We start from the raw sequence: 23,249 nt of genomic DNA on the forward strand, positions 1-23,249 counted from the left end.
ATCACTTGAGCCCGGGAGGTGGAGGTTGCAGTGAGCAGAGATTGCCCCACTGCACTCCAGCCTGGGTGACAGAGCAAGGCTCTGTCTCAAAAATAAATAAATAAATAAATGAAACAGCACGTCTCCTATGTCGCTTTCCTGATGACAGCTCTTCACTGCCTCCACTGCTCCCCAGGCACCTACAGCGTCCTGCGCCGCGTGACTTCTCCTCACCTCCACCAACCCCTCACACCTCCCCCTGCAGGAAGCCTCCTGGCACCATCCTCTGTTCCTTCTTCTCTGTTGTCCTTCTATCTGGAGCTCCCATCCTGGTCTCACTGGACTTTGCCCTTCACAGGTACATCTTTCGTGAGAATCCCAAGGGCATCCTTCCCATGCCCATGGCTGTGGTGCTCCTAAGGCTTCTGGAAGGTAGGGCCCTGTCTGCTTTCCTTGGTTTTTCCAGCAGCCTGGGGCCAGGAGAAGGGCAGCACTATGAGAAAGAAGGGGAATGGGAAAGAGTCATTTGCTTCCTTAAAGATGGTGGGAAGCTGTTTGAATTACATCAATGAGCCATCGCCGGAAAGGGCAGATGAGTGAGTTTTTCCCCAAAGGGAATTTTTGTTTTTTTTTTTTTCTTTCAACTTTTATTTTCAGCTCAGGGGGTACATGTGCAGGTCTGTAAATGGGTAAAATGCGTGTCGCGGGGGTTTGATGTACAAATGATTTCGTTACCGGGGTAGTGAGCATAGTACCTGATAGGAAGTTTGTTGATCCTCGCTCTCCTCCCAACCTCCACCCTCAAGTAGGCCCGGTGTCTATTATTCCCCTCTGTGTCCATGTGGACTTCATTTATAAAGTGAGATAAATAAGAACGTGTGGTGGCTGGGGTGGTGGCTCACGCCTGTAGTCCCAGCACTTTGGGAGGCCGAGGCAGGAGGATCACAAGGTCAGGAGATCAAGACCAGCCTGAGCAACATGGTGAAACCCTGTCTCTACTAAAAATACAAAAAGTAGCGGGGTGTGGTGGCGCATGCCTGTAATCTCAGCTACTCAGGAGGCTGAGGCAGGAGAATCACTTGAACCTGGGAGGCGGAGGTTGCAGTGAGCCCAGATTGCATCACTGCACTCCAGCCTGGGTGACAGAGTGAGACTCTGTCTCAAAAAAAACAAAAAACAAAAAACAAAACCAAAAAGAGCATGTGGTATTTGGTTTTCTGTTCTGTGTTAATTTGCTTAGGATTAGGATAATGGCCTCCAGCTCTGTCCATGTTGCTGCAAAGGACATAATTTCATTCTTTTCTATGCCTATGGTGTATATGGACCACGTTTTCTTTATCCAGTCTACCACTGATGGGCATCTAGGTTAATTCCATGTCTTTGCTATTGTGAACAGTGCTGCAGTGAACATATATGTGCATGTGTGTTTTTGGTAGAATGATTTATATTCCTTTGGTTATACACCCAGTAATGGGATTGCTAAATTGAATGGTAGTTTTTTTTTAAGTTCTTTTAGAAATCTCCAAACTGCTTTCCACAGTGGCCAAACTAGTTTCCATTCCCAATTCCCACCAACAGTGTATAAGCATTCCCTTTTCTCTACAACCTCAGTAATATCGGTTATTTTCTGACTTTTTAGGATTAGCCATGCTTGCTGGTATGAGATGTTACCTCATTGTTTTTTTGATTTGCATTTCTCTAATGATTAGTGATAGAGAGCATTTTTTCATGTGCTTGTTGGCCACATATGTGTCTTCTTTTAAGAAGTATCTGTTCATGTCTTTTGCCGATTTTTTTTTTTTTTCGAGATAGAGTCTTGCTCTGTCACCCCAGACTGGAACGCAGTAGTGTGATCTCAGCTCACTGCAACCTCTGCCTCTTGGGTTCAAGTGATTCTTCCTGTCTCAGCCTCCCAATTAGCTGAGATTACAGGCACCCACCACCACGCCTGGCTAATTTTTGTATTTTTAGTAGAGATGGGGTTTCATCATGTTGGCCAGCCTGGTCTTGAACTTCTGACCTCAAGCGATCCACCCACCCAAAGTGCTAGGATCCAAATATATCTCTTTCTTTTCTTTTCTTATTTTGGACAGAGTCTCGCTGTGTAGTCCAGGCTGGAATGCAATGGTGTGATCTCGGCTCACTGCAACCTCTGCCTCCTGGGTTCAAATGATTCTCCTGCCTCAGCCTCCTGAGTAGCTGGGACTACAGGCACGTGCCACCACGCCCGGCTAATTTTTTGTAGTTTTAATAGAGACAGGGTTTCACTGTGTTAGCCAGGATGGTCTCGATCTCCTGACCTCGTGATCTGCCCACTTTGGCCTCCCAAAGTGCTGGGATTACAGGCATGAGCCACGGTGCCTGGCCCCAGATATATCTCTTATACCACAATGATAATAATAGTAATAGCTTACACATACCTAGCACTTCACAAAGAGTGTCTACATGCCTGTGTATCTGATCACTGCTAAAAAAGATGGAATTAACATTTGTTGAGCAGAAATGATTGAATACACGCAGCAAAGCCAGCCCCTTATTTTCCTCAAACCAGCACTTTTGATTTATATAGTGATAGGAAGTTTTTAGGGAGATGGAGTGAAAACTCAATTAAAAGTCAGGAGTCCTGGGTTTGACCTTATTTCCTTATTTATAAAACTGGGATGTGACCTATTTTTGCCTTTTCCACAATGAGATATGCTATTCTGACCAGCACAGATTATCAATATCATTGTGTAGAAACTCTTCCCCCATTATAAAATTATAAATTATTGAGTTATAAAGCAACAACAAAGACAGAATGGCTTTAATGCAGAGTTAGTCAAATTGACCAAAGGAATAGGAGGAAATATCTTGAGAAGGACCCAGGCTGCTTGTGGTGGCTCACGCCTATAATCTCAGCACTTGGGGAGGCCAAGGCAGGAGGATCACTTGAGTCCAGGAGGAGGAGACCAGCCTGGGCAATGTGGCAAAACCTTGTCTCTACAGAAACTCAAAAAAGTTAGCTAGGCATCATGGGAGGACATGCCTGTAGTCCCAGCTAATCAGGAGGCTGAGGTGAGAGGATCACTTGAGCCCAGGAGGTTGAGGCTACAGTGAGTCATGATCACGCCACACTACTCCAGCCTGAATGTCAGAGTGAGACCTTGTCTTGAAGAAGAAGAAAAAGACCCACATGTGTATCTGTTCATCCAAAGATACTGTAAAGAAAGCAAAAGGCCAATCTGCAAACTGGAAGAAGATATTTGCATCTACGTAACTGACAATGGACTAGTGCTGTGTTTTGAATGTCCTCTGCAAAACACTTGGGGAAATTATTTATTTTTGTTATTATTATTATTATTATTATTATTATTATTAGTGTCAGAGTCTTGCTCTGTTGCCCAGGCTGGAGTGCAGTGGTACAATCAAAGCTCACTAAAACCTTGAACTTCTGGATTCAAGTGATCCTCCTGGCTCATCCTCCTGAGTAGCTGGGACCAAAGCCATGTGCCACCATGCCTGGCTAATTTTTTATGTTTTGTAGAGATGGAGTCTCACTGTGTTGCCCAGGCTAGTCTTGAACTCCTGGCCTCAAGTGGTCCTCCTGCCTTGTTCTCCCAAAATGCTGGGATTGCAGGCATGAGCCACCACACCTGGACTTCACATTGAAATTTAATTGCATTGTGTAGTATTAAGAGGTGGAACCTTTAAGAGGCAGTGAGTTAATGAGTGATCTGTCCTCGTAAATGTATTAATGACATTACTGGGGGAGTGGGTTAGTTATCATGGGAGTGGGTTTGTGATAAAAGGGTGAAGTTCAGCTCCCATCTGTTCTTGCTCTTGTGCCTTCCACCATGGGATGAGACAGCATGAAGGCCCTCGTGTGCCAGATCCTGTGCCATGCTTTTGGACTTCACAGCCTCCAGAACTATGAGCCCAAAAAACTTCTAGTGTTTATACTTTATTCAATCTGTGGTATTGTTATACATCAGAAAACAAACTAAGACAACTAGTATTGAGAATATAGAAAGATTTCCTACAAATAAGAAAAAGAGTACTCTATAATACAATGAATAAAAAACTTGAGCAAAATTTCACAGATGAGATATGAACAACCAATAAGCATTTGAAAAGGTGCTCAAATTTCTTAGAAATTAGGAAATACAAAATAAGTCCACAACACTTGTATACTCACTTGAACAGCAAAAATTTAAAAGTCTGTCATGTGTTGGTGAGGTCAAAGAGCATATCTCACAAGTGGGAATGTCATTGGTACTACCACTTGGGAAACCATTTGGAATTACCTTGTATGATACATTGAAGATGGCCACATTTTCTGATACTGTTCCCATTGAGAGGTTGAGTCCCTTCTCCTTAAATCTGGGCTGGTCTTAGTGACTTCTTGGCCAATAGAATGCAGCAGAAGTAGCCGGGCGCGGTGGCTCATTCCTGTAATCCCAGCACTTTGGGAGGCTGAGGCGGGCAGATCATATGGTCAGGAGTTCGGAGACCAGCCTGGCCAACATGGTGAAACCCCGTCTCTACTAAACATACAAAACACTGTGGCACGTGCCTGTAGTCCCAAACACTCAGGAGGCTGAGGCAGGAGAATCACTTGAACCCGGGAGGAAGAGGCTGCAGTGAGCTGAGATCACACCACTGCACTCCAGACCGGGTGACAGAGCGAGACTCCATCTCAAAAAAAGAATGCAGCAGAAGTAACACTCTGGGACGTCAAATGCTGGGTCAGAAGAAGCCTGCAGCTTCTGTCTGTTCAGGTCTCTTGGAATACTTGTTCTTGGAGCCTAGCCACCATGCTGTCAGGAAGCCCACACAGTCCCAGAGAGAGGCTCCCTTGCCAGCCAGTACCAAGTTGCAGTCATGTGAGGATCCTAGAATTTGGATCCTCCAATTGACAGTTCATCCTCGGAGCAGATGAAATATCCCTGCTAATCTCTGCCCAAATACCAGATCCTTGAGCAAAATAAATGACTTTTATTGTTTTTTAAGCTATGTAATTTTTAAAAAAACAACTTTGTGGTATAACTTACATACCATAGAATTCAACCATATAAGTGTACAGTTGGGTGATTTTTAGTACATTTAAAAAGTTGTGCAACCATTACCACAGTTTTTAAACTTTTTTTTTTTTTTCATTTTAGAGATAGGGTCTCACTCTGCCACTCAGCCTGGAGTGCAAGTGGCATGATCATAGCTCACGGCAGCCTTGACCTCCTAGGCTCAAGTGATCCTCCTACCTCAGCCTGCTGAGCAGCTGGGACTACAGGCACTTGCCACCATGCCCTGCTTTTTTTTTTTTTTTTTTTTTAACAAAGCAAGATCAGGTCTTGCTTTGTTACCCAGACTGGTCTAAAACTCCTGTGCTTGTGTGATCTTCCCACCTTGGCCTCCCAAAGTGCTGGGATTATAGGTGTGAGCCTACTACCACTCTATTATGATTCACTATGAGGCCCCAAATTTTGGGAAGGGTTGTTATACAGTAATAGATAGTAGAAACCTAACAAACTGAAGATACACATACACTATGGCTTAGCAATTCCATTTCTAGGTGTGCACCGTAGAGAAACTCTCATACACACCTATCAGGAGACGTACACAAGACTGATCTTAGCAACCTGCTTGTACGGTAGTTCCCCCTTATCCAAGGTTCCATGGTTTTAATTCCCTGCAGTCAACTGCAGTCTGAAAATACTAAATTGAAAATTCCAGAAATAACTCATAAGGGTGTTTTTTAAAAAATATATCTTTCTTTTTTATTTATATATTTTACTGTAAGTTCCGGGATACATGTGCAGAACATGTAGGTTTGTTAGATAGGTATACATGTACCATGGTGGTTTGCTATACCTATCAACCTGTCATCTAAGTTTTAAGTCCAACATGCATGCATTAACTGTTTGTCCTGATGTTCTTCCTCCCCTTGCCTCCCACCCCTGACAGGCCACAGTGTGTATTGTTCCCCTCCCTGTGTCCATGTGTTTTCATTATTCAGCTCGCACTGAGTGAGAACATGCAGTGTTTGGTTTTCTGTTACTGTGTTAGTTTGCCGAGGATGAGGACTTCCAGCTTCATCCATGTCCCCACAAAGGACATGATCTCATTCCTGTTTATGGCTGCGTGGTATTCCATGGTGTATATGTACCACATTTTCTTTATCCAGTTTATCATTGATGAGCATTTTTGTTGGTTCCATGTCTTTGCTACTATAAACAGTGCTGCACTAAACATACGTGCACATGTCTTTATAGTAGAGTGATTTATATTCCTTTGGCTATATATCCAGTAATGAGATTGCTGGGTCAAATGGTATTTCTGATTCTAGATCCTTGAGAAATCGCCACACCGTCTTCCACAATGTTGGAACTAATTTACATTTCCCCCAGTGGTATAAAAGTGTGCCTATTTCTCCATAGCCTCACCAGCATCTTTTGTTTCTTGGCTTTTTAATAATCGCCATTCTGACTGGTGTGAGATGGTATCTTATTATGGTTTTGATTTGTATTTCTCTAATGATCAGTGATGTTGAGCTTTTTATCATATGTTTGTTGGCCGTGTAGATGTCTTCTTTAGAGAAGTGGCTGTTCATATTATTTGTCCACTTTTTGATGGGGCTATTTTATTCTTGTACATTTGTTTAAGTTCCTTGTAGATTCTGGGTATTAGACCTTTGTTGAATGGGTAGAGTGCAAAAATCTTCTCCCATTCTGTAGGTTGCGTATTCACTCGGATGATAGTTTCTTTTGCTGTGCAGCTCTTTAGTTTAATTAGATACCATTTGGCAATTTGGGCTTTTGTTGCAATTGCTTTTGGCATTTTCGTCATGAAATCCTTGTTCGTACCTATGTCCTGAATGGTATTGCCTAGGTTTTCTTCTAGGGTTTTTATGATTTTCAGTTTTACATTTACGTCTTTAATCTATGTTGAGTTATTTTTTGTATAAGGTGTAAGGAAGGGGTCTAGTTTCAGTTTCCTGTGCATGGCTAGCCAGTTTTCCCAGCACCACTTATTAAATAGGGAATCCTTTCCCCATTGCTTGTTTTTGTCAGGCTTGTCAAAGAGCAGATGACTGTAGATGTGTGGTGTTATTTCTGAGGTCTCTCTTCTGTTCCATTGGTCTATATGTCTGTTTTGGTACCAATACCATGCTTTTTTGGTTACTGTAGCCTGGTAGTATAGTTTGAAGTCAGGTAGCTTGAGGCCTCCAACTTTGTTCTTTTTGCTTACAATTGTCTTGGATATACAGGCTCTTTTTTGGTTCCATATGAAATTTAAAGTAGTTTTTTTCTAATTCTGTGAAGAATGTCAATGGTAGTTTAATGGGAATAACATTGAATTGATAAATTACTTTGGTCAGTATGGCCATCTCACAATATTGATTCTTCCTATCCATGAGGATGGATTTTTTTTTTTAATTTGTTTGTGTCTTCTCTTATTTCCTTGAGCAGTGGTTTGTAGTTCTCCTTGAAGAGGTCTTTCATGTCCCTTGTTAGCTGCATTCCTAGGTGTTTTATTCTCTTTGTAGCAATTGTGAATGCGAGTTCATTATGATTTGGCTCTCTACTTGTCTATTGTTGGTGTAAAGGAAAGCTTGTGATTTCTGCACATAGATTTTGTATCCTGAGACTTTGCTGAAGTTGCTTATCAGTTTAAGGAGTTTTTGAGCTGAGGCGGTGGGGTTTTCTAAATATAGAATAATTTTGTCTGCAAACAGAGACAATTTGACTTCCTCTCTTCCCATTTGAATACCCCTTATTTCTTTCTCTTGCCTAATTGCCCTGGCCAGAACTTCCAATACTATGTTGAATAGGAGTGGTGAGAGAGGGCATCTTTGTGTTGTACTGGTTTTCAAAGAGAATGCTTCCTGCTTTTGCCCATTCAGTATGATACTGGCTATGGGTTTGTCATAAATAGCTCTTATTTTTTTGAGATATGTTTCATCAACACCTAGTTTATTGAGAGCTTTTAACATGAAGGGATGTTGAATTTTATCAAAGGCCTTTTCTGCATCTTTTGAGATGATCATGTGGTTTTGGTCATTGGTTCTGTTTATGTGATGGATTAGTTCTATTGATTTGCATATGTTGAACCAGCCTTGCATCACAGGGATGAAGTGGACTTGATCATAGTGGATAAGCTTTTTGATGTGCTGCTGGATTCAGTTTGCCAGTATTTTATTGAGGATTTTCACACTGATGTTCATCAGGGATATTGGCCTGAAGTTTTTGTTGTTGTTGTGTGTCTGCCAGGTTTTGGTATCAGGATGATGCTGGCCTCATAATATGAGTTAGGGAGGAGTGCCTCCTCTTCAGTTGTTTGGAATGCTTCAGAAGGAATGTACCAGCTCTTTTTTTGTACCTCTGGTAGAATTCACCTGTGAATCCATCTGGTCCTGGGCTTTTTTTGGTTGATAGGCTATTAATTACTGCCTCAGTTTAAGAACTTGTTATTGGTCTATTCAGGGATTCAGCTTCTTCCTGGTTTAATCTTGGGAGGGTGTATGTGTCCAGGAATTTATCAATTTCTTCTAGATTTTCTAGTTTATTTGTGTAAAGGTGTTTATAGTATTATCTGATGGTAGTTTGTATCTCTGTGGGGTCAGTGGTGATATCCCCTTTATCATTTTTTATTGTGTCTATTTGATTCTTCTCTCCCTTCTTTATTTGTCTAGCTAGTGGTCTATGTATTTTGTTAGTTTGTTTAAAAAAATCAGCTCCTGGATTCATTGATTTTTTTGAAGGATTTTTCATGTCTCCATCTCCTTCAGTTCTGCTCTGATCTTAGTTACTTCTCGTCTTCTGCTAGCTTTTGGATTTGTTTGCTCTTGCTTCTCTAATTCTTTTAATTGTGATGTTAGGGTGTCAATTTGAGAACTTTCTAGCTTTGTGATGGGGGCATTTAGTGCTATAAATTTCCCTCTTAACACTGCTTTAGCTGTGTCCCAGAGATTCTGGTACATTGTCTCTTTGTTCTCATTGGTTTCAAAGAACTTCTTGATTTCTGCCTTAATTTCATTATTTACCTAGGAGTCATTCAGGAGCAGGCTGTTCAATTTCCATGTAGTTGTGTGGTTTTGAATGAGTTTATTAATCCTGAGTTCTAATTTAATTGCACTGTGGTCTGAGAGACTTTTGTGATTTCAGTTCTTTTGCATTTGCTGAGGACAACTTGTAAGTTTTAAATTGCTTGGCATTCTGAGTAGCGTGATGAAATCTCCGGTTGTCCTTTTCTGTCCCACTCAGGACATTCCATCTCTTTGTCCAATGTATCCTTGAGGTCTACACTATTGTCCTGGTTGGTAGTCATCAATTTGGTTTCCTCCTGACACTCAACCATCAACATCATATGGCTCAATGGTCCAGGATCACCTGAAGCAGGTGGTCCTCCTTTTGACATATCATCAGAAGGTCAATAGTAGCCTGACGCTAGTCACAATGCCTGTGTCATTCACCAAATCATGTAGGCATTTTATCATCTCAATCACAGGAAGGGTGAATGCAGTACAATAAGATATTTTGAGGGAGAGATCATATTTGCATCACTTTTATTACAGTATATTGTTATAATTGTTCTTTTTTTTTTTGAGATGGGGTCTCGCTCTGTCACCCGGGCTGGAGTGCAGTGGCGCAATCTCGGCTCACTGCAAGCTCTGCCTCCCGGGTTCACGCCATTCTCCTGCTTCAGCCTCCTGAGTAGCTGGGGCTACAGGCACCCGCCACCACACCTGGCTAATTTTTTTGTGTTTATAGTAGAGACAGGGTTTCACCATGTTAGCCAGGATGGTCTTGAACTCCTGACCTCGTGATCCACCCACCTTGGCCTCCTGAAGTGCTGGGATTACAGGCGTGAGCCACCATGCCCGGCCTCTAATTTTGTTGTTAGTTATTGTTAATCTCTTACTATGCTTAATTTATAAACTTTGTCATAGGTACGTATTGGAAAAAAACATAGTAATATATAGAGTTCAGTACTATCTGTGGTTTCATGTGTGTAGTAGGGTTCTTAGAACGTAACCTCCGAAGGTATGGTGGGACTACTGTATTTTTTGTTTCTTTTTCTTTCTTTCTTTCTTTTTTTCAATTCCAGGCACATGATGCTCAAGGGGGGCCTCCTATAATAGCAAACATTGGTTGGGGAGGGGAAGACCAAAAAAGTTGTTTGTGAACTCATGAACAATTGAGTGTGGAAATAAACTGCAGTATATTCACACAATAGAATACTTCCTGGCAGTGAAAATGATCTACTGATAGACAAAGCGACATGATGCTCAGAAACTTAATGTGCAAGCAAAAGCAAGTCACAGGGTAATATGTATGTATGATTCAACTTGTATAAAGTTCAATAATCTGACACACTAAACAATCTGTTGTTGAGAAGGGAAATATATGGTAATTTTTTTTTTTCCTTTGAGACATAGTCTCTGTTGCCCAGGCTGGAGTGCAGTGGCACAATCACAGCTCACTGCAGCCTTGACTCCCCTGGCTCAGGTGATTTCCCACCTCAGCCTTGTGAGTAGCTGGGACCACAGGCATGTGCCACCATGCCTGGCTAATTTTTTTTTTTTTAATTTTTCTTAGAGATAGGGTTGCACCATGTTGCACAGGCTGATCTCAAATTCCTGGGCTCGTGATCTAGCTACCTCAGCCTCCCAAATTGCTGGGATTACAGTCATGAGCCACAATGCCTGGACAAATTTTTAAGCAAAATGAGGGATGAGAGACACCCCCTTAGAGCTGGGTGATGGATTGTTCATTTTATTATTTTTTATATCATACACATTAGATAAAAATTCTTTTGAGTCTCTTCAGTTATTAAAGAATCAAAAATAGGCCAGTGTGGTATCTCACACTCATAACCCCAGCACTTTGGGAGGCTGAGGTGGGAGGATCGCTTGAGCCCAGAAGTTCAAGACCATCTGAGGCAACATACAAAGGTCATTTCTCTACAAAAAAATTTAAAATGGCCAGGTGCGGTGGCTCACACCTGTAATCCCAGCACTTCGGGAGGCCGAGGTGGGCAGATCATGAGGTCAGGAGATCGAGACCGTCCTGGCTAACACAGTGAAATCCCGTCTCTACTAAAAATACAAAAAATCAGCTGGGCATCATGACGTATACCTATAGTCCCAGCTACTCGAGAGGCTGAAGCAGGAGAACCACTTGAACCCAGAAGGTGGAGGTTGCAGTGAGCTGAGATTGCACCACTGCACTTCAGCCTGGGCAACAGAGCGAGACTCCGTCTCAAAAAAAAAAGAAAAAGAAAATTAAGAAACGTTAGCTAGGCCTGGTGGCATGCGCCTGTAGTGCCAGCTACTTGGTGAAGTGGGAGGATTGCTTGAGCCCAGGAGTTTAAGGCTGCAGTAAGCTATGATTGCACCACTGAACTCCAGCCTGGGCAACAGAGTGAGACACTGTCTCTAAGAAAAAAAGAAATAAAAAAAAAAAGAATTAAAAATAATAGTAATAGCAGGCCGGGCGAGTGGCTCACGCCTGTAATCCTAGCACTTTGGGAGGCTGAGATGGGTGGATCACCTGACATCAGGAGTTTGAGACCAGCCAGGCCAACATGGTGACACCCCCGTCTCTACTAAAAATACAACAATTAGCTAGGTGTGGTGGTGTGCACCTGTAGTCTCAGCTACTCAGGAGGCTGAGCTAGGAGAATTGCTTGAACTTGGGAGGTGGAGGTTGCAGTGAGCTGAGACTGTACCACCTGCACTCCAGCCTGGGTGACAGAGTGAGACTGTTTCAAAAAAAAAAAAAAAAAAAAGTAATAGCACATGTGTATTCAGGGTCAACCATATATTAGACATAATGCCAGTTTGAGTATGTATAAGTTCACACTTCCTTTTCGTATCCAATTATGTCATTCTTTTCTGATGCCCTCTCTTCTATCCACAGGAACTCACACCATTCTTTTCATTCTCTTTTGTTCTGCTGCTTCTCCCAGTAAGAAAACATCTCCCTTCTTCTCCATTTACAAATCAGAATTGTCTTATCAGTCTATTCATCCAGTGTCCACTAAGTGCTTACTCTGCACCAGGCACTGTTCTAGGCTCTGAAGATAAATAAAACAAGAAAAACGCCTTGTTCACATGCCATAGAGGATGATGAACAATAGACAAATATGAAGATACACAAGTGCAGCCCCAACACACACATCGTCATTCTCATTTAAACCCACTGTACTAAAGGAGAATGTGTGGTTCAGAGATGTCAAGTAACAAGCAAGTGTGGGTGCTGGGTTTCCAACCCAGGCCTGTTGACCTCCTATTTATGGCATCCCAACTTTATTATAAAGCCCTGAACAAATGCAAAGAGTGATGCTAATTATTGTTGCCAAAATTGAGTGAAATGAAATACAGGCAATTTTATGTGGAATTTTTACTTGTCAGAAACACGAGCCTCTTGGGTTTGTAGTTATCTTCAAAGATGTGTCTGAAAAGTGGAAGCTGTATTCCTTCCACTGATCATACTTCCCTAACTGAGAAGTAAATTACATTTTGAAATGATTGAAACATTTTTAATGATTAGAAACATTAAAATACATCTCACATGTACAGCTTGACTTTATGTGTATACTTATCTAACCACCTAAATCAGGTGAAATAGTTGATTTTAATTAACATCTGCTTAGCCTTGAAATCTGTCGCAGCTTCAGAGTGGGTAAAACATCTTTCAGTCCCCAAGAAAAACATGTTTATTTTCAAAACGGTTTGGTTTGTGATATTGATATAAAGGCAGTTGCACTTTCCCAACCCTTCCAGCTTCCTTGGTGGAAGGTACTTCCCACGCTTGCCCCTGGAAAGGCAGCCACATCGTCACACACACGTCCTCAGCACAGACTGCTCCTCACAGGCTCTTCTCTTTTCTCCTGTGTCTGCCAAGAGGGGTTTTCCCCTCCTCACACTCTTCCCCTTAGTCCCCGTAGCCTCACCAAGAGAAACAGACTCCCGGGGGCAGAGCGGGAGGAGCTGGTTTCTGTCTTTCTCAGATTCCTGCTGGCTTTAGCAACCCCGCAGGCTGTTTCCTTCTTCAGTTCTCCTCTCTCATCACTCTTTTCCCCTCCTAGAGCCTCACTCCCCCTGGCCTGCTCCTGCCCTGCATCTCAGGCCATGCCACCCCAGCCCGTCCCCAAGGCCGGAGGACAGAAAATCTGTATCTCAGGCCATGCCACCCCAGCCCCGTCCCCAAGGCTGGAGGACAGAAAATCTGCTCTCATCCTCTTCACTGCCTCACCCTCACTTCAGCAGCTCAAATGACACTTCCTTGAGGAAGCTTTCTCTCACTGTCCCAGCGAAAAGGTTGCCATGATGCACTTGACTGGACTTCTCAACACACTCATCTTTCTCTTTTTTTGGTCTTGCATTGTCACCCAGGCTGGAGTGCAGTGGCACCATCATAGCTCGCTGCAGCCTTGATCTCCTGGGCTCAAGCAGTCTTCCTACCTCAGAGTAGCTGGGACTACAGGCGCTTGCCACCATGTCCAGCTAATTTATTTTTAGTAGAGAAGGGGTCTCACTGTATCACCCAAGCTGGTCTCAAACTCCTGGGCTCAAGCAATCCTCGTGCCTCAGCATCCCTAAGTGTTGGGATTATAGGTGTGAGCCACTGCACCCAGCCCCATCACTTTCTTTATCACGTATATGTACAGATCTAATCTCTTCTGGACCCAGACAGCCCTCACCCATAGCAAGTGGTTTTGTGTTAAGACTGAGTGAAGCTTTACTTACTCTGCTGGGGCTGCGGCGAATGGGAGTTACGGTTTCAGCTGCCAGGCTGTCACTTAACACGTCTCCGTCTGTTGCTCAGTTCTCTAGTACCTTTATAACACACAGTCATGTGCCACATAGCGAACCTTTGGTCAGTGACAGACAGCATATACGATGGTGGTTCCCTAAGATTACAATACTGGTTTTTTTTTTTTGAGATGGAGTTTTGCTCTTGTTGCCCAGGCTGGCGTGCAGTGGCGTGATCTTGGCTCACTGCTGCCTCCACCTCCCGGGTTCAAGTGATTCTCCTGCCTCAGCCTCCCGAGTAACTGGGATTACAGGCATGTGTCACTACCCAGCTAATTTTGTACAATACTGTCTTTTTACTGTACCTTTTCTATGTTTAGAAGCACAAATCCTTACCATTGTGTGAACACTGCCTGCAGGATTCAGAACAGTACCATGCTGTAGAGGTCTGTAGCCTAGGAGCAATAGGCCAAACCATATGAGCTAACTGTGTGGTGGACTCTGCCATCTAGGTCATTGTAAGTATACTCTATGATGTTCACACAACAGTGAAATCATCCAGTGACGCATTCTTCAGAATGTTGTTAGTGACGTGTGACTGTATTTTGGTATCTACTCTGGCTGTCTGGTGAGCTGCCTTTTATGAGCTGAGACATAACTCCCATAAACAACACTGTCCATGTGGGAAATCCATTTTGAGTTCCCTATGAATTACATTAGAAGCTTTGGAAACACAATAGCCTGTTCTTCAAGGGAGGGCAGTCACAGGGTTAACTTGACAGTTTAAAAGGAAACAAGCCAGGCATGGTAGCTCACGCCTGTAATCCCAGCACTTTGGGAGGCTGAGGCAGGAGGATTGCTTGAGCCCCCGGAGTTCAAGACCAACCTGGGCAACATACTGACACTGTGTCTCTATTTAAAGAAAAAAAATTAAGAAAAAAAAAAAAAAGGAAACAAAAGACACGTCTTCCAACCAGAGGAGTGGTGACTAGTTATCTTTCATTTCCAACAAGGTCTCAAAAGAAAATTCTAAGGATTAAACCCAGGTGCTCAAAGGAATGGAATTAACCACATTCAAAATAAAAATGATTTCCACTTTGAGTGTCAAAGTGAGGGTTCTGTCACTAATGAAAAAATACACTTTAAAGGTCATAAAATATATAAGATTTAAAAATTCTAGTCCTGCTGACCTTGTGGTTTTAATGACCATAAAATGGGTGACACAAAAAAATATTCATCTTCATCTGTTAAAACTTTACCTAGGAATTTCCATTTGGAAAGTATTTAGCGAGAGTGAGTGGTTTATCAAGGCCACAGAAGCTTTGGTTTCTAAATGGATGATCCTGTACAAAGAACCAATTCAGGATGTGAGAGCCAAGGATGGGGTAATTTTGCTTTGGTCTCCATGGTTTCTAGGAAGTAACGGTTTTCTAGGGCAGAGCCTGAGGACGCAGGTGGACAGCCTACTTCAGAAATTCTCCATTGTCCCACTTTTAACTTTAGCATTCCTGAGAGCATGAATGTGGTAAAATTTTATCAGAAAAAATAATTCCATGAATTTAATATAATTGAAAGTCCAGATGTTAGTGGCAGATGGGCTTTTTGAATGTATAAATGATTCCCTTCCTGCTTGTAAATGACATGAAGAAACAGCGGGTTTTCTCCGAGTTTAAACACGTCACCACAGTGGTGGTGCCACATGTCTCCTGGGTCTCCACTTAGCCAGAGAGAGTAATGGAACAGATGCTCCAGTGCCCTCTCTGCTCTTGGCTTCCTGGCAGGGACACCATCACTTGACAGGTTCTTTTCATCAGCAACCTCCACGGACCGAATGCCTGGGGAAATCGGGAAAATTGTTCTCGCAGTAACTGGTTTTTGACTGAGGGCCATGCCACAGACTTTTGTTCTTGGCTTTATTGTGTTTGGGGCAAATGCGATTTAACGTCAGTGGAAAACTGGGAAGGCCAGTGAGGAAGGGAAAGGGGCGGTGGTTGAGTTCAGAGGTCAGCTGAGGAACATCACTAGCTTTACAGCAAAGGGCAAAGCAGAAGCAGTGGTACCCGTGACTGAAAGAACTTTCCACAGGCAACACCCAGCCAACCTGCCACCCGCCTGTGGGAAACCCTTGAAGGCTTTCCCCTGTCCGTGGGCTGACAGGGCTCTCCTCCAGATATGGCCTTGTTTCCTGACCTCATCTCTAGCCTGTCCTCCTTGCCATTTCGGTTTTGGCCACTCCAAAAAACATCCCCTCAAGCCGCGCTGCTTCCAGTCTTTGCTTGTGCTGCTCTGCCAGGCCCTGGAGCCCTTTACGTCTTGTGGTCTTTCCCCTCACTCCCACCTCACCTGGAAAACTCTCCCTCAGGTCTCAACTTGGACTCGGGAAGAGACATTTATTGGTCCCTGTGAAAAAGCAGTTACCTGCAGTGGTTTGCTGGTGCCACTCCTGCTCCCCCACCACCCAGCACTCTCCCCTCTACAGTGACCGCCCACCCCCACCTGCTGGACAGCAAGGTCCATGGGATCAGGAACTGCACGTGTCAGGGACTATGTGTGGCACTGTATGGCAAATCTCCAAGATTGGGAAGCACCGCTTTACATAGTCCTCAGTAAGTACTGAATCCAGGTATTTTATTATTTTATTTTTTTGAGAGAGAGTCTCGTTCTGTTGCCCAAGCTGAAGGGCAGTGGTGCAATCATGGCTCACGGCAGCCTTGACCTCCTGGCTTCAGTGATCCTCTCACCTGCGCCCACCCCCTCACCCCCACCATAGCTGGGACTAGAGGAAGATGCCACCATGCCCAGCTCATTTTTTTTTTTTTGAGATGGAGTTTCACTCTTGTTGCCCAGGCTGGAGTGCAATGGCTCGATCTCTGCTCACTGCAACCTCTGCCTCCCGAGTTCAAGCGATTCTCCTGCCTCAGCCTCCCGAGTAATTGGGATTACAGGCGCCCGCCACCATGCCAAATACAAAAAGCTAATTTTGTATTTTTGGTAGAGACAGGGTTTCTCCATGTTGGTCAGGCTGGTCTCGAACTCCTGACCCCAGGTGATCTGCCCACCTCAGCCTCCCAAAGTGCTGGGATTACAGGTGTGAGCCACTGCACCTGGCCTTCAGCTAATTTTTAAATTTTTTGTAGATACGAGGTATCCCTATGTGGCCCAGGCTGGTCTCAAACTCCTGGGCCCAAGCAATCTTCCTGCCTTAGCCTCCCAAAGTGTTCAGAATTACAGGCATGAGCCACTGGCCCCTGAGAATTCAGGTATTAGAAAGGACTCAGAGTAGCCTGGGGAAGACTTTCAGTAGGAAGAGAGGTTGGGGCTGGGTCTTTGATTACTATGTACTACAGGTTCTCTCAGTAGTGCTCCTCCAACAACTAGAAGGATGGGAAGGCAACAGCAGCAGCCAAGGTTTCAGTTGGTAAGGGGGCTTATGGAGGCCAGGGCATCCGTGGAGAAGCTACGAAATTAAGCCAATTCCTAAGTCAGGCACTCAGGGTCCGCCACACAGGAACTGGTGCCTTTTCATGGGTAATGAAGTTGTTTAATGGCTAGCAAGTAGTTTTTAACTCTTCATTATGGAAATTCTCCAACATACACAAACAGAATAGTCTTAGAAGCCCTTATGAACCCATCACTTGCCCTCAACAATGATCAGCATTTCATTAAGTGGACAGAAACCACATGGACAACACACAGGGTACTTCTAGAAGGACAGGTCAAGTTCAACTGTAGGCAGGGCGAACAGGATCATTTTATTCTCATTTACGCTTAAAATAAAGATACAATAGAAGTTTTACAATTCAGTATGATTAGACGTGATTTATAATTTTAACAATAAAAAAAAAAAAAACTAGTACAAACTTTAAAAGTACCAAAGAGAAAATACCTTTCTGATCAAAACACGTGCCACGGGCTAAACTTCCTTAGAAAACTTTTTAAGTTTTCTCAGCTAAATTTTCTTAGAAAAGGTTTGTGAAAAGCCTTTAATTGTAAATATTTAAACTATTTTTGTAACCACTAAATGCCTTCACCAACTCATTAATCCAATGTTTCCTAAATTCAGGAACCAGTGACCAAGGGGCCTGAAACATGTAAGCCTTGATCTTATTCTTCCAGCTACAAAATACTATTATTTTAAGAAAACAACAAAATATTTTCTAAGCACAGAAGCTTTCTGAAAACTTCAATTACCTTTTCTGGCTCAGTACCTGACTGAAATGTTCAAATGTTCATATTGCACACACGAAAAAATCTGAGCAGCATACTACATGGGTGTGAGAAGCTGATGAAAAATAAGATCGGGAAAACCCCCTACACTGTTCCATTTACATGATTTAAATATATAGTTTCTATATCTTTCATATAAGTAAAAAGGTAAACTTTAGAACAGCACAGAAATACAAATGTATTTAGAGTTTTACAAAATATATTAAACTCCTCAGACATGCACAATTTTTTAACTTTGGAGTTACCATATAAGGGAGCTAGTTTCCCCTCCTTCATAATGAAAGCAGGAAGTCATGTGTACAAAGTCATTCATATGAAAAGAATAAACATCCACATTCCTTTTCTTTGTCCTTGACAAATATTTATGGAATGCCGGAAATTATGGAAAAACAATTCCAATGTTACAAAGTCCAAAGAACTGGAATGAGAAAACTCCTCGCGGCACATTACGCTGCATGGAATGACCATCATCCTCAGGGAATTAGGATAGCATCTTCTACCACTTTTAAAGGCTACCACGAGACGGGGTGGAAATGCCACGAATGGCACCTCATCTCTGATCAAAGATTCAGAGCATGCAAGTGTTGATGCCATTAAAAGTCCCAACCATCTCCCCACTAAAATACCAGGCAATGCTTAGCAGCTGCTGTTCTAACAGGCTACTTTCCGCAACTGCTGACACAGGTTAAGTTCATGTGGTTAAAGGTCAGAACACTCACCCCTTCCAGAGCTGAAGTGCTCCAACACTCATCACTGGCTCTGGAGGGAAAAGACCACTAGCTGTAACTTCTACAAAACTTTTATTCACAAAATATAAAACAATAACAAAACCTACCTACCAGGGCGATAATGCTATAGCGTGACTTTAAAACTTGTAACTAGCAGAGTAACATTCTGACTGCTTTCTAAAAGAATTCTTATAACCCTTAGCACGTGAAATACTGCTCTCAAAACACTTTCATTCAGATTTTAAGCACCTTGTTCCTCAGCCAGGCAACAATTTCTCACTTCTCTTCCGAATTTGCTTTCTCCTTGGCTTTCCAAAGGAAATTATTCTAAAAAACATCAGACGCTTCGTATACAATTTGGAAAGGAAGATAAGGTTGAGCAAGTCACATCATATGCTCTGGTTTGCTGCCAAAGTATATTGCTGCTGTGTTTCTTAACAGGAAAGTGGATGAGAATTGTTTTAGGGCTGTGCTTGGCCAGGGGGTAATCGCTAACGGATTTGGGAAGAGACTATTCCTGCTGGTTATGTGAGCCAAATGCATATGCACAATCATTCTAAGCCGCCTTTGGACATGCAACTATTTCTGTTCCACAACTGGTAGCTTTAACTCTCTCTTCCTTACCTACACCATTGTCATTACAATATCTAGTAGGAATTGAAGTATACCAGGGACATTTTCCAAACTTTTAAGTCACCTGGATAGCAGTGAAGCCACCACCAAGACATTGATGTAGTGTGTGTGCCTGGCACATCTGAAAAAGGCTGGCTGACCCCGGTTCCCTCACACCTAGGTACAAATACTCAGTTCTTAGACACACAAGCCTTAGCAAGCACTGGGGCAAGTTTGGCCAACACCACACACACCTTTACCAGGGCTGTGTCAGAAGATGGCCTAGTGGTGGCTCCTGTGGCTCACAGAGCCAGGGTTTGGAGAGAGGCTGCTGCTTCTATGCTGGCCACTTGGAGCCTAGAATCCAAGCCTGAAGTATGTGGGGGGGTCACAGGACCAGGGGTGAGGCTTCCTGCCTTTGTGCGAACTGCCCTGGGGCTCCTGCCAACAATACAAGGGCCAGTGTTCCTTGAAAAACTCCACCTCCTAGAGCCTGAAGGAAATATAGCTATGGTCTTTTGACCATTTCTATGATGAAAGCTGTATTTTCTGAGATACTTGTTTTATGTTAAAAGTCAGTAAAGTGACCACTAAGAATCAAACTGTTAGCTAGAAATGTTAATAGAAAGTCCGATCAAAGTGTATATTCAAACGGGGAAAAAGTGGTATTAAAGAAAGTTAAACTTGATGTAACTATTTTTATTTCAGTGGATTCCAAAGCATGAGCTGGGCTGCTTTTGAAGGGTGAGAAATGGGAGTTGACCCCGATCATAGAAACCATACCAGCTGAAAGACAAATCAGCATCTCGCTGGATGACCCCTCACAGGGCTCCTAGATCCCTGAAGTGTGAACTTCAGCAGCTGAGAGGTAACAATTGCACACAAATCACACTATCATGCTCCAACGAATGATGTGGTCCTTGAGAAACAACAAGATGTTAGAATGAATTCAGTCTCAGCACAAAAAGATTAGAGTACTGTTTAAGGTTTTGTATGGTATTACTTTCTTCTATTCAAACAGTATTTCCTGAGGTTAACTTTCTTGGAAGAAGTGGAATTAATGGAGTTCTCACATTCAGCCCTTCAGTTTATCATTGCTGAATTCTTGAGTTATGCTCAAATGGGTAATACAATTTGTGTTTAGAAAACACACACAAAGTGGAAAATTTAGAGATATTTAGATTATGTTTCTATGTTCATTTCAAATGCCTTGGGAGCATTTACTTCTTAAACATTTCATGAGGAATAAACCAAATATAATCAGTGCCCTCCTTTAATTCCCCAGCAATCTGGGATAGATCATAGTCACAATGTATTTCCCAAGTATCCTTTGTTACTGAAAAGGCAGTCTTTTCCCTGTAAGTACTCTCTGAGAACACCCATCCCAGGTCTCCTTGAAAAGCAAATGAGAGCTGAGCATGGCAAACACACAAGGTCCAGCTGTGTACAGATCATCAGTAGATGGCACACACATGCATGTATATACCTAACATGAAACCAGATGTCCTTTCTCAGATGTCAGATGTCAAGGCTGCAGTTTTCTTCTCTTGCCTCTTACTTTGATGAATATAAACTAAGATGAGATTTCTATTTAATATAGTCACCTTGCTTTTCTTTTAAAATACTTATAGAAGGGGGTAGGGATTGATTATAGGAGGACTTTCAGTTAGGGAAGTAGAAGACTAAGTGCTTTGAAAAGCTTTATGAAGAATAAGACTACGAGAAAAGCTGTAGGTCTGCAAACACCCAATAGAAAACTGTTTAAAAAAGAAACAGGCCAGGCGCAGCGGCTCATGCCTGTAATCCCAGCACTTTGGGAGGCTGAGGCAGACAGATCACTTGAGGCCAGGAGATCAAGACCAGCCTGGCCAACATGGCGAAACCCCGTCTCTACTAAAAATACAAAAATTAGCTGGGCGTGGTGGTGCATGTCCATAATCCCAGCTACTTGGGAGGCTGAGGTACAAGAATTGCTTGAACCTGGGAGATGGAGGTTGCAGTGAGCCGAGATGGCGCCACTGCACTCCAGCCTGGGCAATACAGCGGGACCCTGTCCCCGCTACAAAAAAAGTGAAACAGATGGCACAAACTCTGGATTAAAAAAAGTGCTTGTAAAAGACTGCAACATGACTGTGGTTGAAAAATAAACACATAGGTCTTTGAAAGTATTGCCCTACAGACACATTCATGTTAAACCGCTTCAGTATCACTGAACCATCACTCTGCACTCCCACCTGCACGGTTATAAAGAGGAGGAAAGCACAGTGATACTCCTTGATGTTTGAAAGCAAGTTTTTAAGGATGTGGAAAGAACAAACTAAAAACATAAAACACCCAATCCTCAGAACTACCACCCCTGACTTTCATGTGTTTGGGAGGAAGTGAATTAATAAATGTTTTGTGGGTAGAAAGTAAAAATATCATCATAGAATTCAGCAAAATCATAAAGGCCCAACTGTGTGACCCCTTCACTTTATAAGAACATTTTAAGGCCAACTTTAGAGAAAATGGTAATATAAATTAATTTTAGCAAGTATAAATTACAATGACCATCTAGATATTCAAACACCAAAACAGAACAGAATTTACATAAGTAAAAACTCTTCTAAAGTAAACCAATGTACAGTATCAGAACTCAAAATTCATTAGAAGGTTCACTGTATGTTTTAATCAGGCTCAGACTGAAATAATAGTAGTCAATTGAAACCCCAACCTGGAAAGCCATCCCTGCTATGGCTGTGATTTCATCATTTCGGCATCCTGAAACATTCACTTAGAGCAACCGTCCATGTAAACAGTTCGACATCGGTCCCCTGCTGTGGATCTGTGGCTGATAACAGCCTGGGAGCAGCAGACAGACAGGGGACACTTAAACCTCAGAAAGCAATAGCAGCTTCTGACGCCCTGCTCAAGGCTTCCCATCTGGTGGCTCAGTGAGGCTTTGGGAGGTGGAAGTGGTAAAAGTGGAAAGCCATGAAGACATAGCTGTCTTTGCACTGGAAAAAGCTCCTCCAACTGACTGGCCTGGATGGAGAGGAGAAGAACAAAAGGAAAAATGTCTTAACTTTTGTTACAAGACAGTGAAAGACCAACATAATTAATACATTTTTAATTAAAAAATTTTTTTAAATGTTTTTTGAGACAGCGTCTTGCTCTGTCGCCCAGGCTGGAGTGCAGCGGAGTGGTCACAGCTCCCTGCGGCCTTGACATCCTGGGCTCAAGTGATCCTCCCACCTCAGCTTACCAAGTAGCTGGGACCACAGGCATGTGTGACCACACCTGGGTAATTTTTTGTTTTTTTGTAGAGACAAGGTCTCATGTTGCCCAGGCTGGTCTTAAAACACTTGGCTCAAGTGATCCTCCTGCCTCAGCCTCCCAAAGTGTTGGGATCAGAGGGTGAGCCACTATGCCCAGCCAATAAATGTTAATTCACTAGAATTACACCAATATGTTAATAGTAGCCAAAATATCATTTACATTTTTAATTTCAAAACAATCCCTTTCCATGGGAAAGTCTTAAGGAAAAATAGATGATTTTTTAGCATAGGAGCCTACTTGCCTAAGCATTCTGAAAGTACACTGTTTCTTTAATACCCTCAGTGCTAGCAACACTGGCTATGTATCAGAATTATTAGAGAGCTTAAAAAGTCAAACTGCTTTGTGTATCTTAAATACCAACTTGATAATCAATAACCACCTAAACAGGGAAGAGTGGTTAGGTTGTTTTAGGGAAATGTGCTTTTGTCATCTAAAATGAAGTTACGTTAAACAAAGATGTATAGAGCTCTATCTGCCCCAGGTCTATTGTGTTTTATAGAACATTATCTCAAAAGTTGATGTTAGGCCAGGCATGGTGGCTCACACCTGTAATCCCAGCACTTTGGGAAGCCGAGACGGGCGGTTAGCTTGACGACAGGAATTCGAGACAGACTGGGAAACATGGTGAAATCCTCTCTCTACAAAAAATA

General features: G+C 42.7%; 1 protein-coding gene and 1 pseudogene across 6 annotated transcripts in view; one reads left to right on the forward strand and one right to left on the reverse strand.

Moving 5' to 3' along the window:
- LOC102118199 (protein C-mannosyl-transferase DPY19L1-like) overlaps nucleotides 1-21,441 on the forward strand; it is a 105,567-nt pseudogene extending 84,126 nt beyond the window's left edge.
- Nucleotides 17,446-23,249, reverse strand: part of AVL9 (AVL9 cell migration associated) — a 102,478-nt gene continuing 96,674 nt past the window's right edge. For all 6 annotated transcript variants that reach the window (XM_074035252.1, XM_074035251.1, XM_005549830.5 and 3 more), the window contains exon 16: nucleotides 17,446-22,305. In XM_074035252.1, the coding sequence (XP_073891353.1) occupies nucleotides 22,190-22,305 (116 nt within the window). In that variant the 3' untranslated portion in view covers nucleotides 17,446-22,189. The remainder of the gene's footprint in view (nucleotides 22,306-23,249) is intronic.

This window comes from Macaca fascicularis, chromosome 3 (assembly GCF_037993035.2).
Source record: "Macaca fascicularis isolate 582-1 chromosome 3, T2T-MFA8v1.1".
NCBI lineage: Eukaryota > Metazoa > Chordata > Mammalia > Primates > Cercopithecidae > Macaca > Macaca fascicularis.